General features: G+C 58.5%; 1 protein-coding gene and 1 long non-coding RNA gene across 14 annotated transcripts in view; one reads left to right on the top strand and one right to left on the bottom strand.

The window, feature by feature from the left end:
• Positions 1 to 462: 462 nt before the first annotated feature.
• PITPNM2 (phosphatidylinositol transfer protein membrane associated 2) overlaps positions 463 to 22,677 on the bottom strand; it is a 140,485-nt gene continuing 118,270 nt past the window's right edge. For 4 of the 13 annotated variants that reach the window (XM_072802271.1, XM_072802265.1, XM_072802266.1 and 1 more), the window contains 22 exons: positions 22,045 to 22,272; positions 19,291 to 19,599; positions 18,238 to 18,333; positions 16,074 to 16,178; positions 15,799 to 15,869; positions 12,779 to 13,026; positions 12,200 to 12,389; positions 11,957 to 12,076; positions 11,233 to 11,450; positions 10,596 to 10,774; positions 9,336 to 9,506; positions 8,668 to 8,817; positions 7,479 to 7,643; positions 6,618 to 6,779; positions 5,608 to 5,756; positions 5,159 to 5,275; positions 4,744 to 4,860; positions 4,480 to 4,628; positions 4,237 to 4,386; positions 3,705 to 3,888; positions 3,496 to 3,624; positions 463 to 1,489 (listed from right to left, as the gene is read on the bottom strand). In XM_072802271.1, the coding sequence (XP_072658372.1) occupies positions 1,112 to 1,489; positions 3,496 to 3,624; positions 3,705 to 3,888; positions 4,237 to 4,386; positions 4,480 to 4,628; positions 4,744 to 4,860; positions 5,159 to 5,275; positions 5,608 to 5,756; positions 6,618 to 6,779; positions 7,479 to 7,643; positions 8,668 to 8,817; positions 9,336 to 9,506; positions 10,596 to 10,774; positions 11,233 to 11,450; positions 11,957 to 12,076; positions 12,200 to 12,389; positions 12,779 to 13,026; positions 15,799 to 15,869; positions 16,074 to 16,178; positions 18,238 to 18,333; positions 19,291 to 19,599; positions 22,045 to 22,272 (3,785 nt within the window). In that variant the 3' untranslated portion in view covers positions 463 to 1,111. Of the gene's footprint in view, positions 3,401 to 3,495; positions 3,625 to 3,704; positions 3,889 to 4,236; positions 4,387 to 4,479; positions 4,629 to 4,743; positions 4,861 to 5,158; positions 5,276 to 5,607; positions 5,757 to 6,617; positions 6,780 to 7,478; positions 7,644 to 8,667; positions 8,818 to 9,335; positions 9,507 to 10,595; positions 10,775 to 11,232; positions 11,451 to 11,956; positions 12,077 to 12,199; positions 12,390 to 12,778; positions 13,027 to 15,348; positions 15,519 to 15,798; positions 15,870 to 16,073; positions 16,179 to 18,237; positions 18,334 to 19,290; positions 19,600 to 22,044; positions 22,273 to 22,677 lie in introns of those variants that run through there. The other 9 variants (XR_012019146.1, XR_012019145.1, XM_072802268.1 and 6 more) reach the window with 9 other exon arrangements.
• LOC140619220 (uncharacterized) lies at positions 12,427 to 22,032 on the top strand. The gene is made up of 3 exons (XR_012019150.1): positions 12,427 to 16,939; positions 18,925 to 19,096; positions 19,191 to 22,032. It is a non-coding gene; the product is annotated as an uncharacterized lncRNA (long non-coding RNA).

Here is a 22,677-nt window from a genome sequence, read left to right as displayed (position 1 = left end):
AGCCACTTTTGCCTGCTCATCCTCAGATCAGCCTGCCTACACCAGACCCTGACCCTCACCCCTGGCTGCATCCCAGACCCAGACTTGGCTCTTATACCTGATCCCCTCAGACTTGCTCTTTATTCCGCAGATGACAACTATTCAGAGTCCTGGTGCTGGGGCCAGGTGGCCAGGGTGGGAATCCTGGCCCAGGTGACTAGTGGTGTCGTCTGTAAAGCAGAGGGGCTTTCTGCATCCACCTCACTGGGTGGCCTCGGAAGGGGCTGGGAGGAGGCCCAGGGCAGGGTAAGGCTTGTGTGACTGTATCAGTATTAGCCATGGCGAGTGCAGTGGGCACTGTTTATCAGGAAAGACAGCCTCTCCCCACTACAGTCTTAGCTCCAGGACAGGCCGTGCCCCCATCCTGGGCCCGCATCCCCAGCTTGTGATCTGCAGTTGCTGGTGCAGTAAAGAGACCAGAAGGAAGCCTTCCTGCTTCTTTAATTGGTGTAACAGACAATGACACTGTATACAGAGCACACTCAGGCCCGAAGGTGCAGGGGTGGCAAGGGTGGATGGGGCGAGTCAGGACACTGCTCACACATGGCCCAGACAGAGACAGGAGGGGGCTGAGACGTGAAGACTGCGACGAGGCGGGCGGGTGGGCGGGCAGGCAGGCAGCTCAGATGAGCTGGGAAAATTGGGAGTGGGGTCTCTGCTGAATCCCTCTTTAGAAATCAAAGAGAAGGCAGGTGGTTGGATCTGGAGTGGTAGGCTGAGGCTCAGTCCTGGGGTTGGGGTTGGGAATGGGGCTAAGGCTTCTACTCTAACAGGCCTGGGGTGGGGGTGGCAGTCAGCAAGGCCTGCCTCACCCTTTGGTTATGACTGGTCAGGCCTGAGCCCTGCAGCTCAGCACCCAACGCTGTAAACATTTTTGGTATTTTTAAAGGACTCTGCCCTCCCTCTCTAAGTTTCTGAAAAACTGGTGCTTCCTTAAGAAGAGAATGTGCCAAAAGGAATCTTAAAGGGAGGCAGGAAGCAAACCTGGATATAGAAGAGATATGTCAACGGGGAGGGTAGGCTGCCCATCTCACCATCTATGGCTAAGGGCCGCTGGGAGAGGCCCAGGGGACTATTGCTGTTGTCCTTGGCATGGCTGGCAGCTGGGCAGGGAGTGCAGAGCTTGGGGGAGCTGCCTGCTGGGAGAGGCCGAGCCCACTGCCCACATGGCCTCCCCGGGCCAGGAGGCTTCCCAAGCCTTTATTGCAGGCGGGCCCGAGACTCTTCCAGGTGCTTCTCCGGATGGCTGGTCACCGAGGCGGTAGGCAGGATGGGGTGAGGTGGGGCCGACAGAGGAGGAGGCACTGGCCACAGGGGCCCCTCGCCGGGCTGTGATTGTCGGGCCGAGCGGTTTCCCGCCGGGGAGCGGGGGGGTCAGGTATTGCACTTCCATTGCAACACTTACATTAAAACTTGGTCCATAAAATAATCGTTGCTTTATACATAACGCCTGAAACAAAAACAAAAAGCTACATCTTAAATATGAACAAACCCTGAAGGTCCTATCCCTCCAGAAATTTTTCTCTGCACAAAATAAATAGCTTTCACTCTGTATAAACCCACTTTTGCAGAACGTTTACACGACCCTTTGGCTGTACATATCTACACACAGGAAAATGTTAACATCAATCTGTGTACCTCCCCGTCCCAGCCCATGAGGCCCTGAGGCCATATCCAGGTTGGCAGCAGCTTTTCAGAGTCGGAGCCTGGCCAGGCAGGCTCCCCCGCCTTAAGTAGAAGGAGGAGGAGCAGCAGAAGGGCCACCCGGAGTCAAGCTGAGATCCGTGGTTGGTTCTGGGGAGGGAGGGCTGATGCTCAGACCCAGCGCGCAGGACATTGTGGTCCTTACCAGGTGGGGAATGGAGTCATGGCTGCCTGCCCTTAAGCTAACGAAGCAAGTTGTGGCTTCTTAGATTCGGCATCAAAACGGAATTGGCATTAAAAAAACCTAAGTGTGTGCCCCACTCACCCCAAAGTAGAAATTCAGTGGAATTAATGGGGGTCAGGTGAGGCAGGGACCCCATGCCCCACTGTGTGGGCAGGGTGTAGGGCCCCGGGACCCAGAACCAGGCTGGACTCCGTCACAGTGCTGGGTGTTTTCATGTGGAGGGGCTGCGCTTGGTACTGAAAGAGTTAAGAAAAGGAAGCAGCCAAGGATTGCTCTTTTAAAAAAACCTCATAGAAATCAGATTGGAGAAGTAGAAAGGTGTAGAAACGCAGGAGAGCCAAGGCACATGGCCTTGACTGGTGGCGGGCGAGGAGTGGAAGAGGAGGCTGGGCCTGGCTAGGCCCAGGAGCCCGAGGCATGGCTTCTCGGGAGCCGGCTCTGGGCCTCACCAGCCTCGCCGCCGGACTGGGTTCCAGGTGGGGCACGTGGACAGGTGGGCAGGGGTCCGGGGCTGCCACAGCGCTGGCGGGCCAGGCGGAGCTGCAGAAATTAAGATATGGCCTTTCTCTCCTGCTTGCTCAAGGATTTGCCGCCCTGGAGCCTTCTGTGTGGCTATAGGTCCCAGATTAGCGAACGCTGGATTTTCATGCATGTCTGTAGCCACAGGAGACGGTAATGGATCTCCACTCTCAAAAATCAGTGCAAAACCAGTGAGGTTGAACAGTTGAGTAACTCGAGTTAACAAGAAGCAGGCTGTCCCCCAGTGGAGCTGCTACCAAGTGGGAGGGGACCTGTGGGGGTCAGGGTGAGCTAGTGGATGGGAGGTGACAGGCTGGGCCCAGGCCCAGCGTCAGGATGCTGGGAGGTCAATGCAGGGCAAAATGTCTAGGAGTGCCTCGTGGGCCAGTTCGCATGGGGAGTCCTGGTCCCTCTGTCATCCTGGGACAGGTCTTCCTGCAAGCTGGAACCCCTCAGACCCTAGGACATGAGGCAGGGGTGAGAGGGCTGTGTGGCACGGCCTATGTCCTCCGCCAGGCCCTGGGACAAGCTTGTCTCCAGTCGACATTGTGTGCCCAGGCCAAGCCTCCTGGCGGGGCTGGCCGCCCTGGTCTAGCACCATGGAGACCACAGCGCCTCACTAACGGTGTTCTACTTGGGGCCTGCGGCTGCCCCTGGCTCAAGCCGGCCAGCCATGGTGCGGCCCCAGCAGCCAGCTGCCACACTCATGCTGCGCTGTCCCCGCTGCTCGCCATCTGCCTGGCTCTGTGTCCGATCATGCCGGTGGCCAGGCCCGCTGGGCTGGGCTGAGATGGTGCGGAGCAGGTGGTTCCGGGAGCGCAAGAAGTCACCCTGGCCTGGCAGGCCGAAGCTGCCTTTCCGCAGTGCCATGCGGGTGGCCGCGTTGCGGGCCGGCCGTGCCCGGTGGTTGTACTTGAGCTGGGCCAGGTGAGCCGCATAGCCATCCGTGATGAACTGCAGGGAGGGGGCAGTGAGGAAGGTGGACGTCACGGAGCCGGGCTCTGGGGGGCTGGCCCCCCGGGGCCGCCCACCACGGCTTGCCCGCTTACCTGGCACTGCTGCTGCAGCTTCTTGGTGGGCCGGCCCACGATGTAGATCTGCATGGGGGACAGGCTGATGGAGCTGTAGACTGCCACGTCCTTGGTGGAGCCGTAGGCCGCGTGAACGCGCAGGTGCAGCTGTGGGTGAGATTGGCGTGGGCACGGGCACAGCCCTCCTGCCCCCAGCCCTGCCCCAATCCCTTGCGCCTGGGACCCACCTCAGAGATGAGCAGCTTCAGGAAGTTGGCCTTATGCCGTAGCGGGTCATGCACCAGGCCATCACAGAAGGACACCACACCGTGGGGGAAGTTGTGCTGGGCCAGCCATGCCACCACGCGCTGCTTCTGCATGTCAGGCCGGCCCGTCACATAGATGATGAGGTAGCCCAGGTCCTGCCAGTGCCTAGGACGGGGGGTGAGGCCTGGGTGTCCCATGGTGGCCCCATCCTCCCGCCTGGGCCACCCTGTCTCCTTGCCCAGCCAGTCTCTACTTGAGCCCTTGAAGAGTGCATCTCTGGGCTAAGGAGAAACATTAACAGCCACGAGGACAGTCACCCAGGTCACACAGTCCCCAGGGATGCCTTCTACAATAGGTGTCACTGTCTTGTTAGGAGTCCCACTTCTTAGGTGAGCAACTCTGTGAGCCCCTGCCAAACGTCCCCTGCCCTGGTGCCCAAAGTCCTCCCCAGCTTGGCCTCTGGGAGCTTCCTGCCCCTGAGCCCGCCCACTGTGCCCCTTGGGGGTCACTCACCGCACCACGTCCACAGCCCCAGCCCGCACTTTGGGGTCGCTGCCCATGATGGACACACTGGCGGCAAAGGAGCCATCAATACTGAAGACCACAAACTCTGTGCCCTTGGGCAGCACGGTGATGTAGCTGTCAGCAAACGTGTGGTCTCCCCTGGGAGAGGGGAGCGCATTAGAACCCCTTAGACACCTTCTTCCTGCCCCAGAGGCAGGTGGCTTGGGTTGTGCACTCCCCAGAGGCACGTACCTGACCACCATCTTGATGGGGTAGACGCCCACACCCAAGCGGTGGGTCTCGGGGATGGTGTAGGAGACCCGCCCGCTGCTGTTGGTCACCAGCGTGTCCAGGTACAGCCACTCGCCCGAGGGTGGCTGCATCATGATGTGCACATCCACCTGGGAGCCGGGCAAGCTGGTCATGAACGGGCTGGGCCCCAGGCCTCCCTGACCCCCTACTCCCTAGCCGGAGGGAGGCAAGCGAGGGGCTCCTGCAACTTCCCCATGTCCTCACCTTCTCCCCAGTCAGAGTGACCATATCCAGGGGCCCATACATGAATCGGCCCGTCAGAACCTGTGGGCCATCCTCGTTGGCGACTGCGTCATTGATCCGGTGGTTGGCGGTCACATTCTGGGGACATAGGGAGTGAGGCTGGTCAGGGTAGGAGATGGAAGGAGGGCCGGGATCTCCTGGGCCTGGTGGCTGAAAGCCAGATGGCCCAGGTTAAAGTCCAGCTCAGCCACTTGACCTGCATGGCCTTGGCACACTTCCCCGTCCATACGTGGGGTAAGAGCTCCGGTCTCACAAACTGAGGGTTAAGTATGAGCATGTTTCTCTGTGACTTAGTTTCCTTGTCTGTGACAGGTTGTCTTGTGAGGATTCAGTAGGACAACAGATGTGGGGCCCGTGAGCCTGGACGCCTCCTCACCCTCAGCTTCACGTGGGTCCTCTTGCGCTGCCACTTCTCTCTTGGCTTTGAGGGGGTGAACACTGAAACCTCCTTGCCATCCAGCTCCAAGATGCTGGAGTTGTCATGCCTCATGACCTGGGAGGGGAAGAAACAGGCCATGGGACACTCTCAAGCCTGTGGCTGCCTATTCTAGTGGCCCTAGGAGCCAGAGACAGCAACCTGTGAGGGGCTGGGGGACACTCTTCAACCCACTCCACTCCACCCTCTGGTACCCCCAAATTCACATGTCTTCTGAATGCACACAAACGTTCACCCCAGCCCGGCACCTGTCAGGGTTCCTCCGTCTTGCTTGCTCTGTAGTCTGACGCGCCTCCCCCCCTCATCTATGATGTGGGGCCATGTCAGCAATGGTGACACCTGGTCCTTGCGTGAGGCCCCAGTGCTGCTGGCAGTGGGCCCCAGGGTACCTGTCTCAGCAGGAAGGAGACCACATCTGTTGACTCCCAGTAGCTGGCGTGGAAGAGGTGGGGCAGGGCCACCGTGGGGAAGGCCGTCAGGGCGTCAGGGCAGTACAGGGCATAGTCGATCCGCTTCTGACCCCACCATTTTGCTGCAACTGCCAGGAGGAGGGCCTTGACTGGGTTGGCCCTCAGAGGGTTGCCAGGCCCCTCGGGCTCAGCTCAGCCCAAAGGCTAGACAGTCTCCTGGTCATCTGACCAGGAAGAAGGGCTGCAGCCAAAGCAAGCCTCCTCCCCAGCTGGGTGACAGGAGGGAGCGGGGAGGGCACAGGACTCCAGGATAGCATGCAAGCAGCCAGGGGCCCTGGGATGAGAGCAGCCAGGGGCCCTGGGATGAGGGCGGGGAGCCTCCGTGTGTGAACTTAGGGGGAGGAGACAATCCTGGCTTGGAAGCAGGTCTATCCCTGGTCCTGTTGCTGACCCTGGTGACCCCCTATCCTGCCCTCCACCGCCCCCGATGTCCTCTCCAGGCCTCTCCTGCCCCGGCTCTGCCCTGCAGGCCTCAGGCTGGTGAAAGGCTTTGTAGGGGTGAACCCCAGGGCAAGGCCTGATGTCCCCTCAGCACCTGGGAGCTTGCACCCCAAGTGTCAAGGCCTGGGTGTGAATCCTAGCTCCTACTCAGGGCTGGGAAACCACCCTGGCTCCAGACAAGGGTTAAAAAGTGCCTTTCTGATGGCTGCATGCAAGAGATGCTCAGTAAATGGTGCCTGATGGGGGTCAGGGCTCTCCTGTGTTCTGCCTGAGGCCTGTTTGCTGCGCAGTCCCTTGGTCCCCACCCTCAGGCAACTCCCAACCCCTCCACCTCCTCCCCAGATCTGAGTGCTCCCAGCTCAAGCCTCTAGCTCCCTGGTTAGGCCTCAGCGGACAGGGCCTGGTGGTGAGATGTGCCTGGAAACGGTGAGTGACCCCGGTTATAGGTGGACAGCGTGTGTGGGCAGAGGCCACGTGACACCCAGTACCTTCTCTGATGTCCAAGTCAGGGAGGCGGGGGGCCTGCTCCAGGCTGGGGCTCTCTTGCCCGGCCTGTGGGTAGGAGCCTGGGGTAGTGGGGGAGGGAGGGGGCAGGGCGAGCAGAGACAGGCGCCTGACGCTGGGGGTATGGCTGAGTGATGCCGGGGCCTCTGGGAAGCAAGAATAACAGGGCAGGGGTCAGCCATGCTGGGGCCACTAGGCTGTCATCAGAGGCCAGGAAGGATGCTGGGAAGAGTGCCGGGATCCTAGGCCCTCCTTACAGAAGGATACTCATGCCAGCCTCAGCTCAGGCACCCCTGCTCAGCCAGATAGGCACCAATCACACGGTCAGGGAGGACGGAGGGGCAGCTGGCCCTGGGGGCTAGAGAGGGTGACCTGGGCTCTGCTTCCAGCTGCTGAGAAGTTTCTGAGGAGCCAAGCAGTGGAGGAGGCCATAGAGGGACAGCCACGGTGAGTTCTTGCCTGCCTGGCTCCCCTTAGCTGCCCCCCGTGGCTTGTCCAGAAATGGCCCACAGCTTTTTCCTCAGGGAGCCCCAACCCCCCTGGGGCTAAGACCCCTCCTCCCAGGCCCATAGCCTCCCACCTGAACTTGGCTCCACTGGGGTACCCCTTCCAGTGCTCCCTCCCTCCAGAGTCCTCTATGGACATTTGGGGCCCTTGTAGGTATTGAGCAGCACCCCTGGTCATGACACACCAGCACCCACAGTGTCCTTCCCAGCTGTCTCCAGACACTACCAACTGTCCCTGGGTTGGGGGAGTGTGTGTGTGTGGGGGGGGGGGCGCAGACCCCTCACTGTGACGGAGGGGAGGGTGCAGGGAGGGCAGGCCCCTGACACCACTTCACTCACTCTGGGCAATGCTGGATGCTGTGTAGCTCTCGGCCATGCCCGACACCTGGCTGGCAATGCTGATCTCACTGGCTCGGCGGAAGCCTCGGGTGGTGGGGGCGGCACTGGGCGAGGAGGGGGCCACATGCTCTTGAAAGACCGTGTTGTGGGTCTGGAGTGCGTCTGCTGCAGGTAGACAGGGACAAGACCAGCAGTAAGAGAGGGCCCACCCCAGCCCAGCCCCCCCACGGGCCTCCAGCCCCCCCGGCCCCCCGAGCAGCGGGAGGTCGGGCCCCGTGTGCTCTGGGCTGGGCGGGCCAGAGCTGAGGCTGTGCCGGCAAGGCTGACACCTCCAGCTGCAGATGAGCTGTGGCATCTGAGCACAGCTGGCAGTGAGGACGGGACCAAGCGTGCCAGGACCTGCCTGCTCAGGGCTGAGAGGGCAGGGCACAGAGCTGAGGCAGGAGGGAGGGAGGGAGGGCTGGGGCAGGGCTGGACAGACAGACTGACACAGATACAGTAGGTGGGGAGGCAAGGCGGCCAGGCTCACGCCCCCCCTGGCCACCCATCTTACCCAGCACACAGCTCCTGATCTTGGCTAGCCCTCCCAGCCTCAGCCTGGCAGGGTCTGACTACAGCACACTGTGGCTGGGTTGAGGGGTGCCAACGGGAGGGCCTCAAGTGGCCTCCGGGGGATGCCCAGTACTGGGGACTGAGGATGAGGCCACATCCCTGTACGGCCCTCACACAGGCCACACTGAGCCAGCTCTGAATGGGTGTCTGCGGACAAAGGCAGGGAGAGTGGGGCTCGGCTAGAGGGCCAGCGTGCAGAGGGGGCGCATGAGGTGCTGGACTCCCTCAGGGAGGGAAGGAGGGGGACCCTGGGATCCACCCCTCACAAGTGAGGCTTGAGGCCTCACCCGTGTCCTGGCTGCCCCCACCAGCCTCACAAGTGGGGGACAGAGCCTTTGGAGTGACAGCCATGCTAGGTGACTCTGGGGTGACCTCTCCTCCCTCTGGGCTCCTAGGCTCTCGGTGTGCAGAGAGGGGGCACCAGGGCCTGATCCTGAGGACTGGTCCTGTCTGGTCTCTGTGGGACGCCACGGTCCCACAGACTCCAAGTGGCCAAGGAGGGCATGGAAGCCCCTGAGGACAAGCAGTCAGCCAGCGAAGCAGACGCCACCACGAATGAACGGGGGGTGTTACAGACACTCAGCACAGCCCGGGCTCGGGCGGGGCCCGTCTTGCCAGGTGAGCGCGGGAACAGGGATACTGGTTTCCAGGAAGCCGTCCCCTGGGGGGAGAGGGGCCAGGGGCCCGCCCTCCAGGACCAGCTCAGGGTTTCTCTGCACTGTCTCGACTGGAGGCAGATGGGAGAGAACAGACAGGACAAGAACAGACACTCGCGCGGGCAGTCGGGACACGCTCCTCCGACACAGACACATGGGGCTCCTCCAAGACCAGGATGGATAGGATGCCGGGACACACTCCAGGGTGGGGGATGGGGACTGCCCGGGAAAGGCCAGGAGTGGGGCGATGGGCCGCCCTCGCACAAGTACCCTACTCTGACCCACTCTGCAGCCCCCCTGTCCTGTGACCCCTAGCCGGCCGCTGCCACCGTGGGTCCCCATGCAGAGCCCCACTAGGTCCTCGGCTCTGCCTCAGGCCACAGGAGGGGATCCTTCCTAGTCTGCCACCTGGCCCCAGGGGTGAGGCCCCATCATCCCCCCTTGCCGGGGTGCGTGGGGTCGATGCGCCCGTACTACACTGGGTGTCCAGTCTCCAAGAGGAGCTCAGTGCAGGCTGCCCCCTCCTGCCTGCAGGGACCCCAGGCGCGCCCCACCCGGCCCGGGCCCCCCCGCCCCCAGCGCCTCTCACCCAGCAGCGTGGAGCAGCCGTCCCCCAGCGGGTAGCGCTGGTAGCGGGGGATGCTGAAAGGCGGCAGGGCGTGGAATCTCCGCTCCAGCAGTGGCTCCAGGCGAGAGGCCGACGGGTCCGCGGGGTGGAAGAGGTTGTAGACTTGCTGGCAGGCTGGCCGCAGCTGGAAAACTGAGGGTGGGGGGCAGGTGGGATGGCAGGGCCTTAAGGAGGCGGGGTCCACAGCAGGAGTGGGGTGGGGCAGCCGAAAGTGTGCCCCTAGGATTTGGGATCAGTCCCAATCGAGTGGAGCCCTTGGCTGTGCGATGGGGCTGCTACTCTGAGCACATTGTGGTTGTTGGGGAGATTAGGCGAACGTAAGGATAAACGAGCAGTAACAGACGCCTCACTTTTAAACACACACACATAGGAACAGGTGCTATATGTTTTGAAATCCCCCCGCCATTTAACATAAAAATATGGACCAACTCTTTTACTTCTAGTACACTCCATCGTGCACCTTGCCAGGATTTATTCAACCACCCCCCCCCCGTCTGTGGAGGGATGTTTATAGTGGTTCTGTTTTTTCACAATTACAGATGATATCGCCATAACATCACTGTCCCTGAGTCTTTGTCCACTTATATATAAGCCACCACTTACTTGCCCTTGGACAAGTGTCTCTGAGCCTCAGTTTCCCCCTCTGTAACCTAGGGATGTAACCCGGGCCCTGCACGGCTCCCTGGGCCACACTGGCCGATCCCAGGGGACCCTGCAGGGACTGCTGCTCTAACAAGCTGCTCAGCTGGCACGTCACACCTCCTTGTCCCTGTGGCCATGAGGAGGGTTCCTGGAGCAGCGTGGCTGTGGCCCTTCTGGGACTGGAAGGCCAGACACCTAGGAGGATTTGAGGGTGCCTAGCTTCCAATCTCTTCCTTATGGGAAGACTTTGGGCCCAGGAGACAAGGTGTGTGTGTGTCCATCTGATATCAGACAGCCCCCTCCCTTCTGAACCTCAGCTCCCAGAGGTACCTTGAAGACTCAGTGGAGCAGCAGGGGTCAAGAGATAAGGGCTAGACATTGAGCTGCTGGAGTTGGACCAAAGGAGAGCAGAGAGCCTATGCTGGGGGCAGGGGGAGGTGCAGGGCGGGGGCAGCGCAGAAATGAGGCTGATGCACGAGGGGCCTGGGATGTGGCCATGGCCTTGTGACAGGGATCCACTGAGACCCTCAACCCAGTACATAGGCCCCCTGCCCCGTCCCACCACTGTAGAGCTCTCACCATCAAGGGTAGGGATGACGGTCTTCCTCAAGGCCAGGACCAGCCCCAGCGGGCACCCAAAGAGGAAAAGATCTGCGATCTCAAAGTCAAATTTCCCCACGGCCCCTGAGCCATCCAGCATGGTGGAGCTGCTCGAACGGCGGGAGCTGGGCTCGTTCCTCAGCACACTGGCATGGAGGCTGCAGATGGGGGTCACACCACACACCCTCTCAGCACCAGCCTGCCCTCAGCCTTCTAAAGGAAGCCCCCCAGCGGTCACCAGGCCCAAACGAGGTTTGGCCCCTGTGTTGTCCTGCAGATGTGGCTGCCCAGTGCCTGCTGGGACACCCCTGGGGACAGCTGGTCCCAACCTCTCTTGGGGTGCCACTGCCTTTGGAACAGCCACCCCTGATCAGTTCTGTCCCCTGGCTCTGCCCAATCCCCAGACAACCTGTTCCCTTGGGCTCAGGGTGGGCTTTGGTGTGTAAGACCCCTGCTGCACCCAGCAAGCACTTGCTCCTGGATGAAGAGCCATGGGCTTGTCTGGGTCTCCCAGGACCTCATGTTAGCAATCGGCGTGACCTGGTTCACAAGTCCCCCTTCTCACCCGGCCACAGGCCTCGTGGGCTGACCCTCAGGCTCCACGGACCCCACCCACCTGGATAGGAAGGCCTGGTGCTGTTGGATGGTGTCCAGCTCATAGGTGGATGAGTCGCTCCTCTTTCGGGGCCACTGCCTTTTGGGGTCCTCAACACCATTGCTTCGGGGAATATCAATGTTGCTGCGGCTCAGGTGCCGGCTGCTCTCCAGACCACCGCTGCCACTGGTGCCATGTGCCGCATTGACCAGGGTGCCGGGGGACAGCAGGTCAGTGTCCTGGAACAGCCCCATGCAGGCTCACTGCCTGGTGGCCACTGCCTGGCCAGCCTCTCACCCACGCCAGAGAGGGCAAAGCCCTGTCCCCCAGGGGCCCCACTGTCCTCCCGGACCACTGCCTGAGTCCCAACAGCCTTTGTGCCTGCCTGAGCTGGCCACCTGGATCTCTGCTCCAATCTCCCACTGATCTCACTGCCTTGCCTGGTCCACCCAGGCCATTTGCTGCTCCGCCTCAGAGGGACCTCAGATCCTCTCCTGCTGGGAAGTGCAGAGGGGCCAACCCACTACACCTCCCAGGATCAGACCACAGTCTGGGGCAGACCCTGCTGAAGCTTCATGTACATGAGGCTGTGTCCTGCTACAGCTGCTCACCTGCCCCACACACCTGCCCCGTCAGCTCTGGGCACCTGTGCTGGCAACCTCCACCCTTCCCTTGCTGGGGCTAAAGGTTGATATAGTTCCTGTCCTGGAGTTCCCCTGCCCTGGGGGCCGTGGGAAGCTGGTACCTGCACGCTGGCCACACTGCCCCGACGGCTGCTGCTCTGACTCTCAGACACTGGCTGGCTGCTGTAGCATAAGGCATCGAATGCCAGGATGCCTCCCACACAGTCCCCAATGAGGCAGATCTAGAGAGGGAGAGACCCCAGAGGCCTGAGTACCTGCCCTGCTTGCTGGGGTGCTAGCCAGGGAGGGTCATCACCCCCTGCCCTGCAGGGTTTCCTTCTTCCCTTCCCCACCCCACGACTCACCTGCCCACTGAAGGTCATGCCCTCCTGGGACTTGATGAAGTCCCCGTAGGCAAGGTTGGCCCGCTGAATCACTGTGGCAATCGCCTCCTGGTACTGGGGTGAGGAGGTGGCCAGCAGGGGCAGGGCAGCCAGGGGGATGTGGTCCTGGCTGCTGGACAGACAGCCTTCATCGTGGCTGTAGGGGCTGAGGCTGGGGGAGGGTGCTCGATCAGGAGAGGGCACAGCCTCAGCTCAGCCCAACGGGCCCTCTCCCCAACCAGAGCAGCAGGCCTGGAGTTCCTGCCGCTTGAGAGCCTCAGGGGTGACTCGGCAAACGTTATGAGACCACTTCTGGGCCAGGCCCTGGAAGCCTGGGTAAGAGGGCCGGGGAGCACGGCCTTGTGTCTCCAAGGCAGGTCAACACCCCCACCTCACAGATAGGGCAGCTGAGGCTGTCTTGGGCCTGGGACCCCTCCTCTGTAGGTTCTTCACCTTTGGACAGAATGGACTGGATGGTAATTACGGACATGGAGATGGGGGCCAGTGTTGGGGGAGTGGCCTGACCCTCAGGGGTGGGTGGTCTGGGTGTCATGCACTCACTTGGAGACAAGGGCGAAGGCATCGGAGCAGATGGGCGGGCAGGGCACCAGGCGGATGGAGAGGCGGCCCAGGGCACTGGGGTAATGCACACGCATGACGGTGTCGAACACGGTGGCGATGGTGTTGGCGTCGCCCTGCTTGGAGCTGGGGTCTCCAGTGCCCGTGTCCAGGATGGTCCCTCCATGCAGCACCAGCAGCAACACGTGGATTGTGGAGGCCGGCGCAGCCAGGGGTGGGCTGACCTCGTCCTGCGCAGGTTGGCGGGGCGTCAGCTCCCCGCTGGGCCCCTGTCACCCCAGAGGGAGGCCCATCTGGCCCATTGCTCCCTCTCCGAAGGCCCATTTCAGTTCCTCAGCTACAGGGCCAGGGGTTGGCCATCTCGACCCCTTCCCCTGGGGAGGCCGAGGTGGTTTCATCCTCCCCACGAGCACCCTGCTCCCATCAGCCAGCCTCCAAAGCACAGATTCCACTTCCCATCAGGGGGCCCAGGTGGCAGATTCCAGCCTTGGCGAGGAGGCACCCAGGCCATCCTATGTGGGCCTCTGCAGCTTGCCTGCCCTCCGTGCATCTGCACTCAAGGCAGCTTCAGCCTGGGTGGGCGGTGACCCCGGGCACTGGACCTGCAGCTCTGAGCTCCCCCCATCCACACGGGGCTTCTCTTTTACCCTCTGTGCTGCTATTCCCGGACTCTCTCCAAGACCAACGTCTCCAAGCATCTTAGAGCAGAGAGGGAATGCAGGTGTGCCTGTCTGAAACCCCATAATTTGGGAGAGGTCAGTGATTTTACTTCCTGCCGGTCAGGCCTGCATGTGAGGTCAAAGTCAGCCCTGAGACTTGCACACATTTGCACGGGGTATGGAACTGTTCCATTATAGCTGAGGTGGTCGTGGCCCAGAGAGTTCAAGAGACTTGCCTGATGTTACACAACACATCAGTGCCAAGCTGGACTGGAACCCAGAGCTTCTGCCACCAGTTCAGTTGTCTTCCTGCCAACCCTGGCTGTGGCCCCATCCCCAGGAGTCTTTCTCCACCTTAACTTGTGGTATGTGACTAGGGGAACTAGGACCAAGAGAGGCCCCTGCTGAGTACCTGCCATGCCCATATTATGTCCATGTGTGTGGAGCACAAAGAGAGGGGCTGAAGACAGAGGCCTATCCCTAAGGAACCAGGGAGACAGACCAAGGTGCTGAGACCACCTGGAAGGCCCATGTGGGGACAACCAGCCCTGACCTAGCCATGGATGGTGTGCGGGGGGTGGGGGCAGCAGCAGCACCCAAGTGTCAACATAGTCCAGGCAAGGAGTGGGCAGCACAGGCTCTGGGCTCAGGGGCTGGTGAGGCTGCCAGGAAACGCAAGGGAATGGGCTGGCCCAGGAGCCACCAAGCAGTGAACAAGGCAGGCAGGCTGGTGGGGGTACTGGGTCCGGAGCCAAGGCAAGATGGGCTGCCTCCTCCCCGAGAGGTGGTCAGTCATTGGCCAGCTGTGGGCCCTGGGGCCTGGGCAGGAACACATACATGCCCAGCAGAGTGTGGGAATGATTCCTGTCTCCACATGAGGACTGCCCACCACTGGCCCTCCTGCGCAGGGCAGGGCGGGGCAACCAGCTGCCCAGATTAGCAGCCAGGAGGAACTGCCACATTGTCCCAAGGGCTTGCTTATCAATAAGGCTGGGGAGGGCCTCCAGGAAAGAATATCTCAGGGCAGTCTCACCATCACTCAGTTAGACAGAGGGAGCCTAGCATCCCTCAGAAGCCCAGGACGGGCTAGGGTGGGGAGTGAGAGCCCTGTGCCTGTCTTCTGAGACCTAGTGCTAGAGTTTGGGATTGCTCTGGGACTCCCAGAGGCCAACTGGAGACATGGCTCTCCTCCCATTCATGCCTGCTACCGGGGCTCGCCCCACCTGAGACTCAGACTAGAGCCCTGCAGGAACAGACTCCATGGAGGGTGGAACGTGGCAGTGGGCCTGAGAGCCGTGGGGCCAGCTCTGGAGAGCCAGGGGGTCCCTGTCAGTGTCTCTAAAAAGCCATACCCTCTCCACAAGGCTGGGAGAGGAGGCTCCGGTTTGGGGGCTATTGCAAGCCAAGGGATCTGACTCTGGATGGCGGTGCCCCAGAATCAGCGCTGGGTTCCAACACACATCCCGAGGCAGATTTCGAGCCCGAGGCCCCTTCTGCTCCTCCCAAGGGGGCTGTCAGAGCTGTGTGCACCCTAGGTGGGGGGGGCTCCATTTGCTTTGTCTCACCATCAGCCAGCAATTGCAAATCAACTCCCCTCATCCCGGTTTGCCTTCTAAAAAGCCCACATTGACCTCAGACCTCAAAGCTGAAAACCCGGAGTTGGGGAGGGCGGTGTGGATGCTGCTTCCTCTCCCTGGCACCTGCTCCAGGCTCCCCAGGGATCCCAAGTTCCCGAAGGTGCTGTCTCCACCTTGGGCAGCTTGAGGCCAGAGCAGCACAGTGACCACTGCGTGTGACAGCCCCGCCCCGTGCAAACAGCTCTGACCACCCACAGCTGGAGGAGGACAAGGGGCGTGAGCTCTGTGCAAAGAACCCCCGAAGCGGACACAGGCGCTCTACAAGGCAGCTTTATTGGACACTGAGAGCCCTGCGAGTCCCTGGCGGGGCAGCGGCCGCCAGCCGCATCACTTCTGCCTAGATGGTGTTCGCTTCCTCCCCTTCCATCTGATTTTCTTCAGCAAACGCAGAAAGGCTGGGTACAAGGTGAAGATCTTTTTTTTGGTCTGGAATTTACAAGTTTCTCATTTCACTTTCCACAGGTGGAGCTGGGTCAAGACCTTCTCTGGGGGCCGTCTGCAATCCCTGTTGGTTCTGGGGGATGGCGGGGCAGGGAGGGAAGGAGGCCCAGGGCCTCTCTCTGATGGCACCTAGGCCACTGCAGTTATGTGGCAATGAGTGCCATGTTCTGCCTCGGCGGCCCCACATGACCACAGCTCCCTCCCTCTGCAGCCCTGGGGGCCATGGGCAGCACAGCCCCTGGCCCTCTGTCCCCGGGGCACCCACCTCAATGATGTTCAGCTGCTCCACACTGGAAGCCACCCTGAATTCAGGGGTGCTCTGGCGGTATAGACCGTCTGCAACACAGAAGCAGTGGGTGCCGTGAGCAGAGGAGCAGCCGGGCAGCGCCAGGCCCATGGGACAGAGGCAGTGACCCTGACAAGTGGTGCCCTGGGGACTCCCAATCCCCCTGGATGCCCAGCACTACACAGGAGCTGGGTCAGAGAGAAGAGGCCTTGCCTCTGCAGCCCACCCCCACCAGCCACCCCCAAGTCAGGTACCCTGTGTATCCTCCGGCTCAGGACTTTCAATTTTGTCCATGAGGTCATTGGAGCTCCACTTGGTGATGTCCTTGGGGAATATTTCTTCTGAATCAGACAGGTCCTCTGGGGAAGAGAGAGGAGGGCTTCAGCACCCCCTGGCGGCGGGCCTGAGGGGGCCTAGCTGTGCCACTCTGGGGGCTCCCGCGCTTCTCTGGCCTGTGCACACTTCCATGCTTGCTTCTGCCCTTCACCCCCTCCCTTCTTTAGCAGGGCGGACACGTGACCGACGCCCTTGGCGCTTCTGTCTGACCTTTTCTAAAGCTTGTGATAATGTTCACACAACATAAAATTCACCATCTAAACCACTTTAAGGTAGCATTTAGCACATTCACGATGCTGCACAACCACCACCTCTGTCTGGTTCCAGAACATTTCCATCTCCCCGAATGGAAACTTTGTACACATTAGCAGTCACTCCCCACCGGCCTCTCCCCCAGTCCCTGGCGACCACCGATCTACTTTCTATCTCTATGGATTTGCCTGTTCTGGACATTGCACATAATGGGATCAAACAATGTGTGGTCTTTTGTGTCTGGCTTCTTTCACTGAGCGCCATATTGTCAAGCTCCATCCATGCTGTGGCAGGTGTCAATGCTTCCTTCCTTTTTATGGCTGAATCCTATTTCACTGCATGGTTGGACCACGTTTTGTTTCTCCACCCATCATCAGCTAATGTTCCTGACTCTTTTCAGCTTCGACAGATGTACAGCCTAGATAGAAGCGTTGCTGTGAACACTTCCACCCGTTACTCCTCTTGCTGCTTTTATGAGAACTTCAGCCTGCAGCTGTAGGGGCTCTGGGTCCCTCCTCCAGCCATGCAGCAGGTTGGTGGGTGCTTCCCCAGCCATTGCCCCTCTGGCATCTCCTGCTTCATTAATTCTTCTCTCTTCCTGTTTTTTTTTTTTCTAAAGTTTTACATTAGATGTATATTTTCCTCCAGTCAGGGACTCACAGCCAGGAGAGGGTGCCCCTCTTGCCCTGGCTGGGGTAGGGTGGGATGCCCAAAACAGGTTTCCTCACCCTTGGGAAGGCCTAGAGTAGAGAAGGCAGCTCTCGATTCCCATCTCAGATCCCTTTTGCCTGGACACTGAGTTGCCAGGTTCCCCCTTGAGGACCAGCCAGTTAACTAAAATACCATAATCAGGTGGCTCCTCTGTCTGCTCTGGCCCATGGCTGCCATGTGAGAGAGGGCTCTAGCCTGCCCCTGGTCTGCTTAGTCCTGTGGGCAAGACTCTCCCCACTTCTGAGTCTGTGCGCTGGAAACCTATCTCTACAGACCTGTCTGCCAGCCAAGAAGAATGGCCAAGGTATGAAGCAAGTGAGAGAGTTCAGTGCAGCTGACCTTTGAACAACACAGGCTGGGGCGCCAATCCCCTCACATAGTCAAAAATCCACGTCAAACTTCTGATTCCCCAGAAACTTTACTAAGTATAGCCTATGTTGGCCAGAAGCCTTAGTGGACACATAAAGAGTCGATAAACACATATTTTGTGGGTTATATATATATATACACACACACACACATATGCATATATATTATATATCGTATTCTTACAATAAGATGAGCTAGAGAAAAAAGTTATTAAGAAAACCATAAGGAAGAGAAAATACGTTTATGGTACTATGTTTATTGGAAAAAAAATCCACCTGGGAGTGGACTATGCAGTTCAAACCCGTGTTGTTCAAGGGTCAACTGTACCCACATCTATCCAGCAAAGGCATGTGATTCAGCAGGCTGTACGCTCACTGTACGCTTATTTTGGGATTAGTGGGAAAATGGACACTTTGCATATTTCTTGCTTGTTTGCATATGCAAAAGTTTCTACATTAGATGGACATCCATTTAACCAAGAAAAAAAGAAAGGTCATTGCAAAGATTTAGAAAACTATAAGAGGCCATGTTTTTGTAAAGTTTCTTGTGGAAATAAACTCACATGTGGAACAAAGATCCCGTCTGAGTATAAATCCACTTGGGGGAGGGTGCTCCAGAGAACAGTCCCTACCTTCCAGGCCCAGTTTATTCCCAGGGTGAGCCTGAAGCCCCAACTCCTAATGATTCCATCTCCTCCTCCACCCGACCCTCTCAGGTCCTCCCTCCCGGCCCCTGGGAAGAGCCCCGTACCATGAGCGTCGAAGTACTCGTCGTCTGAGCTCTCGTCTGAGTCCCGGGCGATACTCTGCATCCTCCACTCGGAGATGCTGTGGCGGGAAGGGCTGGCTGGAAGGCAAAACCACAGGTTGACTGACCAGCCAGCTGGGCTGGGCTCAGCAGGCAGAAGGCAAGCAGAGGTTGATGGTGCTAGAGCAGGGCCAGGAGGGTTCGGGAGAGAAGGGAGGAGTGAGGGGCACAGTGACCCTGGCCCATCTCAGTGGAAGCTCCTGGAATGTTCAGGATGATCCCTCCCAGACCACCAGGCACAAGGTAGTTGTGTCCCAGGGAGGACAAGAAGTAGGAGGGAATCCGGTTTAAGGCCAGGACGTGCAGGCACTCAGGCCAGGATCCGCTCCTGTGATTTGACCAGGATCTGCCCGGGAGTGAGTCCCTTAAACTCTCCTGCAGCAGAGCAGACAGGCAGGCTGCGAGTGCTCTGTCAGGAGGTGAGTGCCCTAAAAGGCATCGACGTATATACAGCCACAGATCCCTTCAGCATGGAGACGGGCAGCCTGGCGTGGGGAAACTGGATTTGCAGACGGAACTCCGGGTTCTACATGGCATACCCTGTTTTTTCCCAAACAGCCACAGCACTTTTCCAAAAGTCCTCCCAACAAAGGCCTTTCTCAGAATCTAAAGGTTTTCATTCTCCTTCAGCCTGGCTCCCACCACAGGAGCAGAGACGCCTACTGGATGTACTGGCGGGACCTACCCAGACTCTGTCTCCTCCTGGGAACTCTGACTCCTGAGAGCTGTAGCTGTCTGGGCCCTAGGAGAGGCTGGGAGCTGGGTTCCCACTGGGCCAGCCTGTCTCACTTGGCCTTTGTAGGTGAGTCTGGGGGTACCTGCTGCGGGGAGGGCACCCTGGGCTCACTCTGAGCTGGGGTGCTACCTACCGGCAAAATGATTCTGATGCCCTACAGGTGTGGCCCACAAGGCTGGGAAGCAAGAGTCCGTTTCTGGAATCAGAATTATCTGGCAGTGGCAGGGGTGAGGGCTGTCCCTGAGACCCCCAGTGCTCACCTCCCCGCTTAGATGACCGTGAGGACTTGGAGGATGTAGACCACTGTTTCTTGAGGCCCCGGCCTGCCAGGGGCTCCCCGCTGCTACTGCTGGGCTGGGGGGGCTCCCCAGGGGCCTGGGCCTGGCTGGCTTCGTCCTTGGCCAGTTCGGCAGCCTCTTCATCATCTTCATTGAACTGGGCCATCTTGCGGGACAGCATGAGCTGCGCTTCTTTCTCCAGCTCCCGGATGTTCTCCATATTGAGCCCGTACCACTCGTCCTGCCAGCACCAGGCCTGCCGGTGGGCCCTCACCATCACCTTCCGCAGGCCTGCCCCCAGGTGGTGGCGGTGGACAGGGGTTGGGGAGTGGGGGGTGGAGGGAGAGAGACAAGAGAGACGGGCAGGGTTAGCCTCCAGGGCTGGGCGTGGGGCTGGGAGGCACCCCAAGTTTATACCCATTGTGTGGCTGTGGACAAATCACTGCCCCCTCCATGCCTCAGTTTCCCCATCTGCAAATGAGGGATCTGGCTGACAGATAGCCTCACGAGCTCTCAGTGGTTCTATAACCAGAGCAGAGGTGCCTCCTGAGGGATTGTGCCCACTCAGAAGCCACAATGAATTTTGGGGGGCTTCTGGCCCCAGAGGATGCTGAAGGAGGACTCCCTGACAACCTTCTCCCCATTACACTTTTGCTGTCAATTTTCCACATGGAAATCAAGTTCTAGTTCAAAGTGGGTTAGTCTTTTTTTTTTTTTTTCCAAACAGAACATGTATACATATAAAATAAGATACAAAATAAGACAAAGTAAGTTATAGAAGACTGTATCATGCATATAAAATAACTAAAATGAGATCACTTTCAAGGTATAAAGGATAATAAAAGAGCTTTAGGGACAGAAGACAGATGGGGGTTGCCTTGGGCTGGGGGTGGGCGTGGGGGTGACTGTGAACATGAACAAAAGACTGGGGTGATGGAATGTTCTAGAACTGTGTGCATGACTCGGAATATATAGCCACTTATAGAACTGTCCTCTTACAAAGGGTGAATTACATGGTATGCCAAATTAGACCTCAATAGAGCTTGTTAAGTAAACATTAAGAAGAGGGGTGCCTGTGGCTCAGTCGGTTAAGCGTCCGCCTTCAGCTCAGGTCATGATCCTAGGGTCGTAGCCCCGCTTTGGGCTCCCTGCTCAGTGTGGGACCTTGGGGGGACTGTTGCCACCTCTCTCTCTGCCCCTCCCCTACACTTATGTGCACCCCCCTCAAATAAATAAATAAATAAAATCTTAAAAAAAAAAGAAAAAAGAAAAAATTTAGAAGAGATAGAACATCATCCCTATTCACCCAGGGAGGAAGCAGACGTGACCAGAACCAGGGAGCCCTTGGATGGCCCTCCTGGACACATTCTCCTCTTGCTTGGTCCATCCTCAATTCTGCATCACTTACTTTTCTTTCCTGTTATAGCACACAGATGTGTTTTCTTACACAACACGTTAGGCTGGTTTGCGTGTTGTTGACATTTACATCTATGTGTCACGCTGTATGTCTTTTCCTGCCACTTGCTGTTTTGGGTGAGTTTCAGGTTTGCTGCTGTATGGTATTTATTTGTTTGCAATACCACATTTTATTTATTCCTTCTCTTGCCATTGGGCCTTTGGCTCACTTTCATCGTTTGTCCACTTGGCTTTTTATAAATTTGCTACTCTGAACATTCTGGAATGTGTACAAGAGTTTCTCCAGGGAGCAAACCTGGGAGGGATGTCACTGGGTCTCAGGGCATCCATTTTTCACTTTCCTAGAGAAAGTGGAGCAGCCTTCCAAGTGGTGAGGCCATGTCATGTCCTCAAGCTGGTCTCTGGTGACCCTTCCACCTAGCTCAGGCCACTCTGCCTCCCCAGCAATCTTTCCTAAATCCCTTCACCCTCTGCTCCTGGGAGGGCACCCTCCTTCAGCCAGGACTGTCTATGTACCCCAAGGTCCTGGGCTGAGGCTTCAGGAAAACCACCCTTAGGTCCCACATTGAATAGACCATCTGCTTAGATGTCCCGGTTTGCTGCTCCAAGAATGTCAGCTCAGATCTTGGGCAGCTGAGAGGGGAGATCTGGGGTCAGGCCCAGCACTGGGTCTCCACTTCCTCCTCTACAAGTGGGGGTGACATGGTCACTGTGGGCTGATATGACACACGTGATGCACACTATCAATAGTGTGGCTCTGTTCACATCTAAACCGAAACCCTGGTTCTTAGAATCAAAAGATGTTTGCCCAGATGCCACTCCTAAATCTTGAGCCTTGGGCTGGGCCAGGCCCTTGGTCTTGATCTCATGCCATGACCTGGGGGGCAAGTAGGGATCTGGGGGTGCTAGGGGAGAGAGGAGCCCCATGTTGGGCCCATTGGCTCATCTGCTTCCCTGAGCACCTGCTCCAGGCCAGGCTCCACGGTGTGAGGGCATCATGGTGTCCAAGACCCTCTGCCCCTGTAACATCCAGCCCATGGGGGACTAAGCAGCAGGGAGTCTTCTCTTGGGTCTGTTCCCTCTCAGGGGTCCATACTGGGTGCTCTAAACACAATGCAGCCCAGAGTGTCTGGGGGCAGGCCTTCGGGCTTCTTAAGGGGACAACCAACATACACTGCCTGTCATCTCTAGGTGCTTAGCAAGTGGTCGAGATAAGCCCCGCAGGAAGCTGTACATGGGCTTTGGGTCATCTTTAGGGAAGAAGAGGGAAACAGAATCACGAAGAGGCACAGAGAGAAGCAGCGGGAGAGGTGAGCTCACCCGTGTCATGGATGAACCTCTCGATCTTGGACTGCATGCCCCAATAGCGGAACTCCACCTTGCAGAGCTTGTAGGCACACATTATGGGAAACACCTGCTGCTTGTACTCCTCAATCCAATTGTCAGACAGGGGCCCCCGCTGTGTCTTGATCGAATGGAATAGCTTGGGGTCTTCTTCCGTCTTATACTCGTTGGGGGGCACAGGGTCTTTGACGATGTCGATGAAGTCTGTGGGGAGAGCCCACCAGTGGTCACTTCTGCCCCATCTCCGCCCTAGAGCCCCTGTTAAGTTCCCTCCCCATGTCCCTGCCACTCCTAGATCCTCACAGGCCTCCAGGGCTCATAATGCTATAGGAGCAGACATGGGTTTGGGGTGCTGCTCTGGGCCGCTCTGGCCTTGAGCATTCCCAACCTCAGGGCCTGTCTCCTCCCACGACTCTAAGCAGATAAATAAGGTGATGAACTGAGGGGGCATGAAGAGATGGAATTTCCATGGAGGACGTGAGATAGGACGGCAGGGCGGCAAACAGAAGAGAAGGCTCATGAAAGCTTCCCAGAAAAGGTGGCATTTCAGCTCCAGGAGTGGAGCAGTGAAGCCAAGAAGGCCCCAGCAGCATGGAATGGGAGAGTTTG

The sequence above is a fragment of the Canis lupus genome, chromosome 27, assembly GCF_048164855.1.
Source record: "Canis lupus baileyi chromosome 27, mCanLup2.hap1, whole genome shotgun sequence".
NCBI lineage: Eukaryota > Metazoa > Chordata > Mammalia > Carnivora > Canidae > Canis > Canis lupus.
The sequence above is the reverse complement of the archived record's forward strand: the minus strand, read 5'-3'. Positions and strand labels throughout refer to the sequence as shown.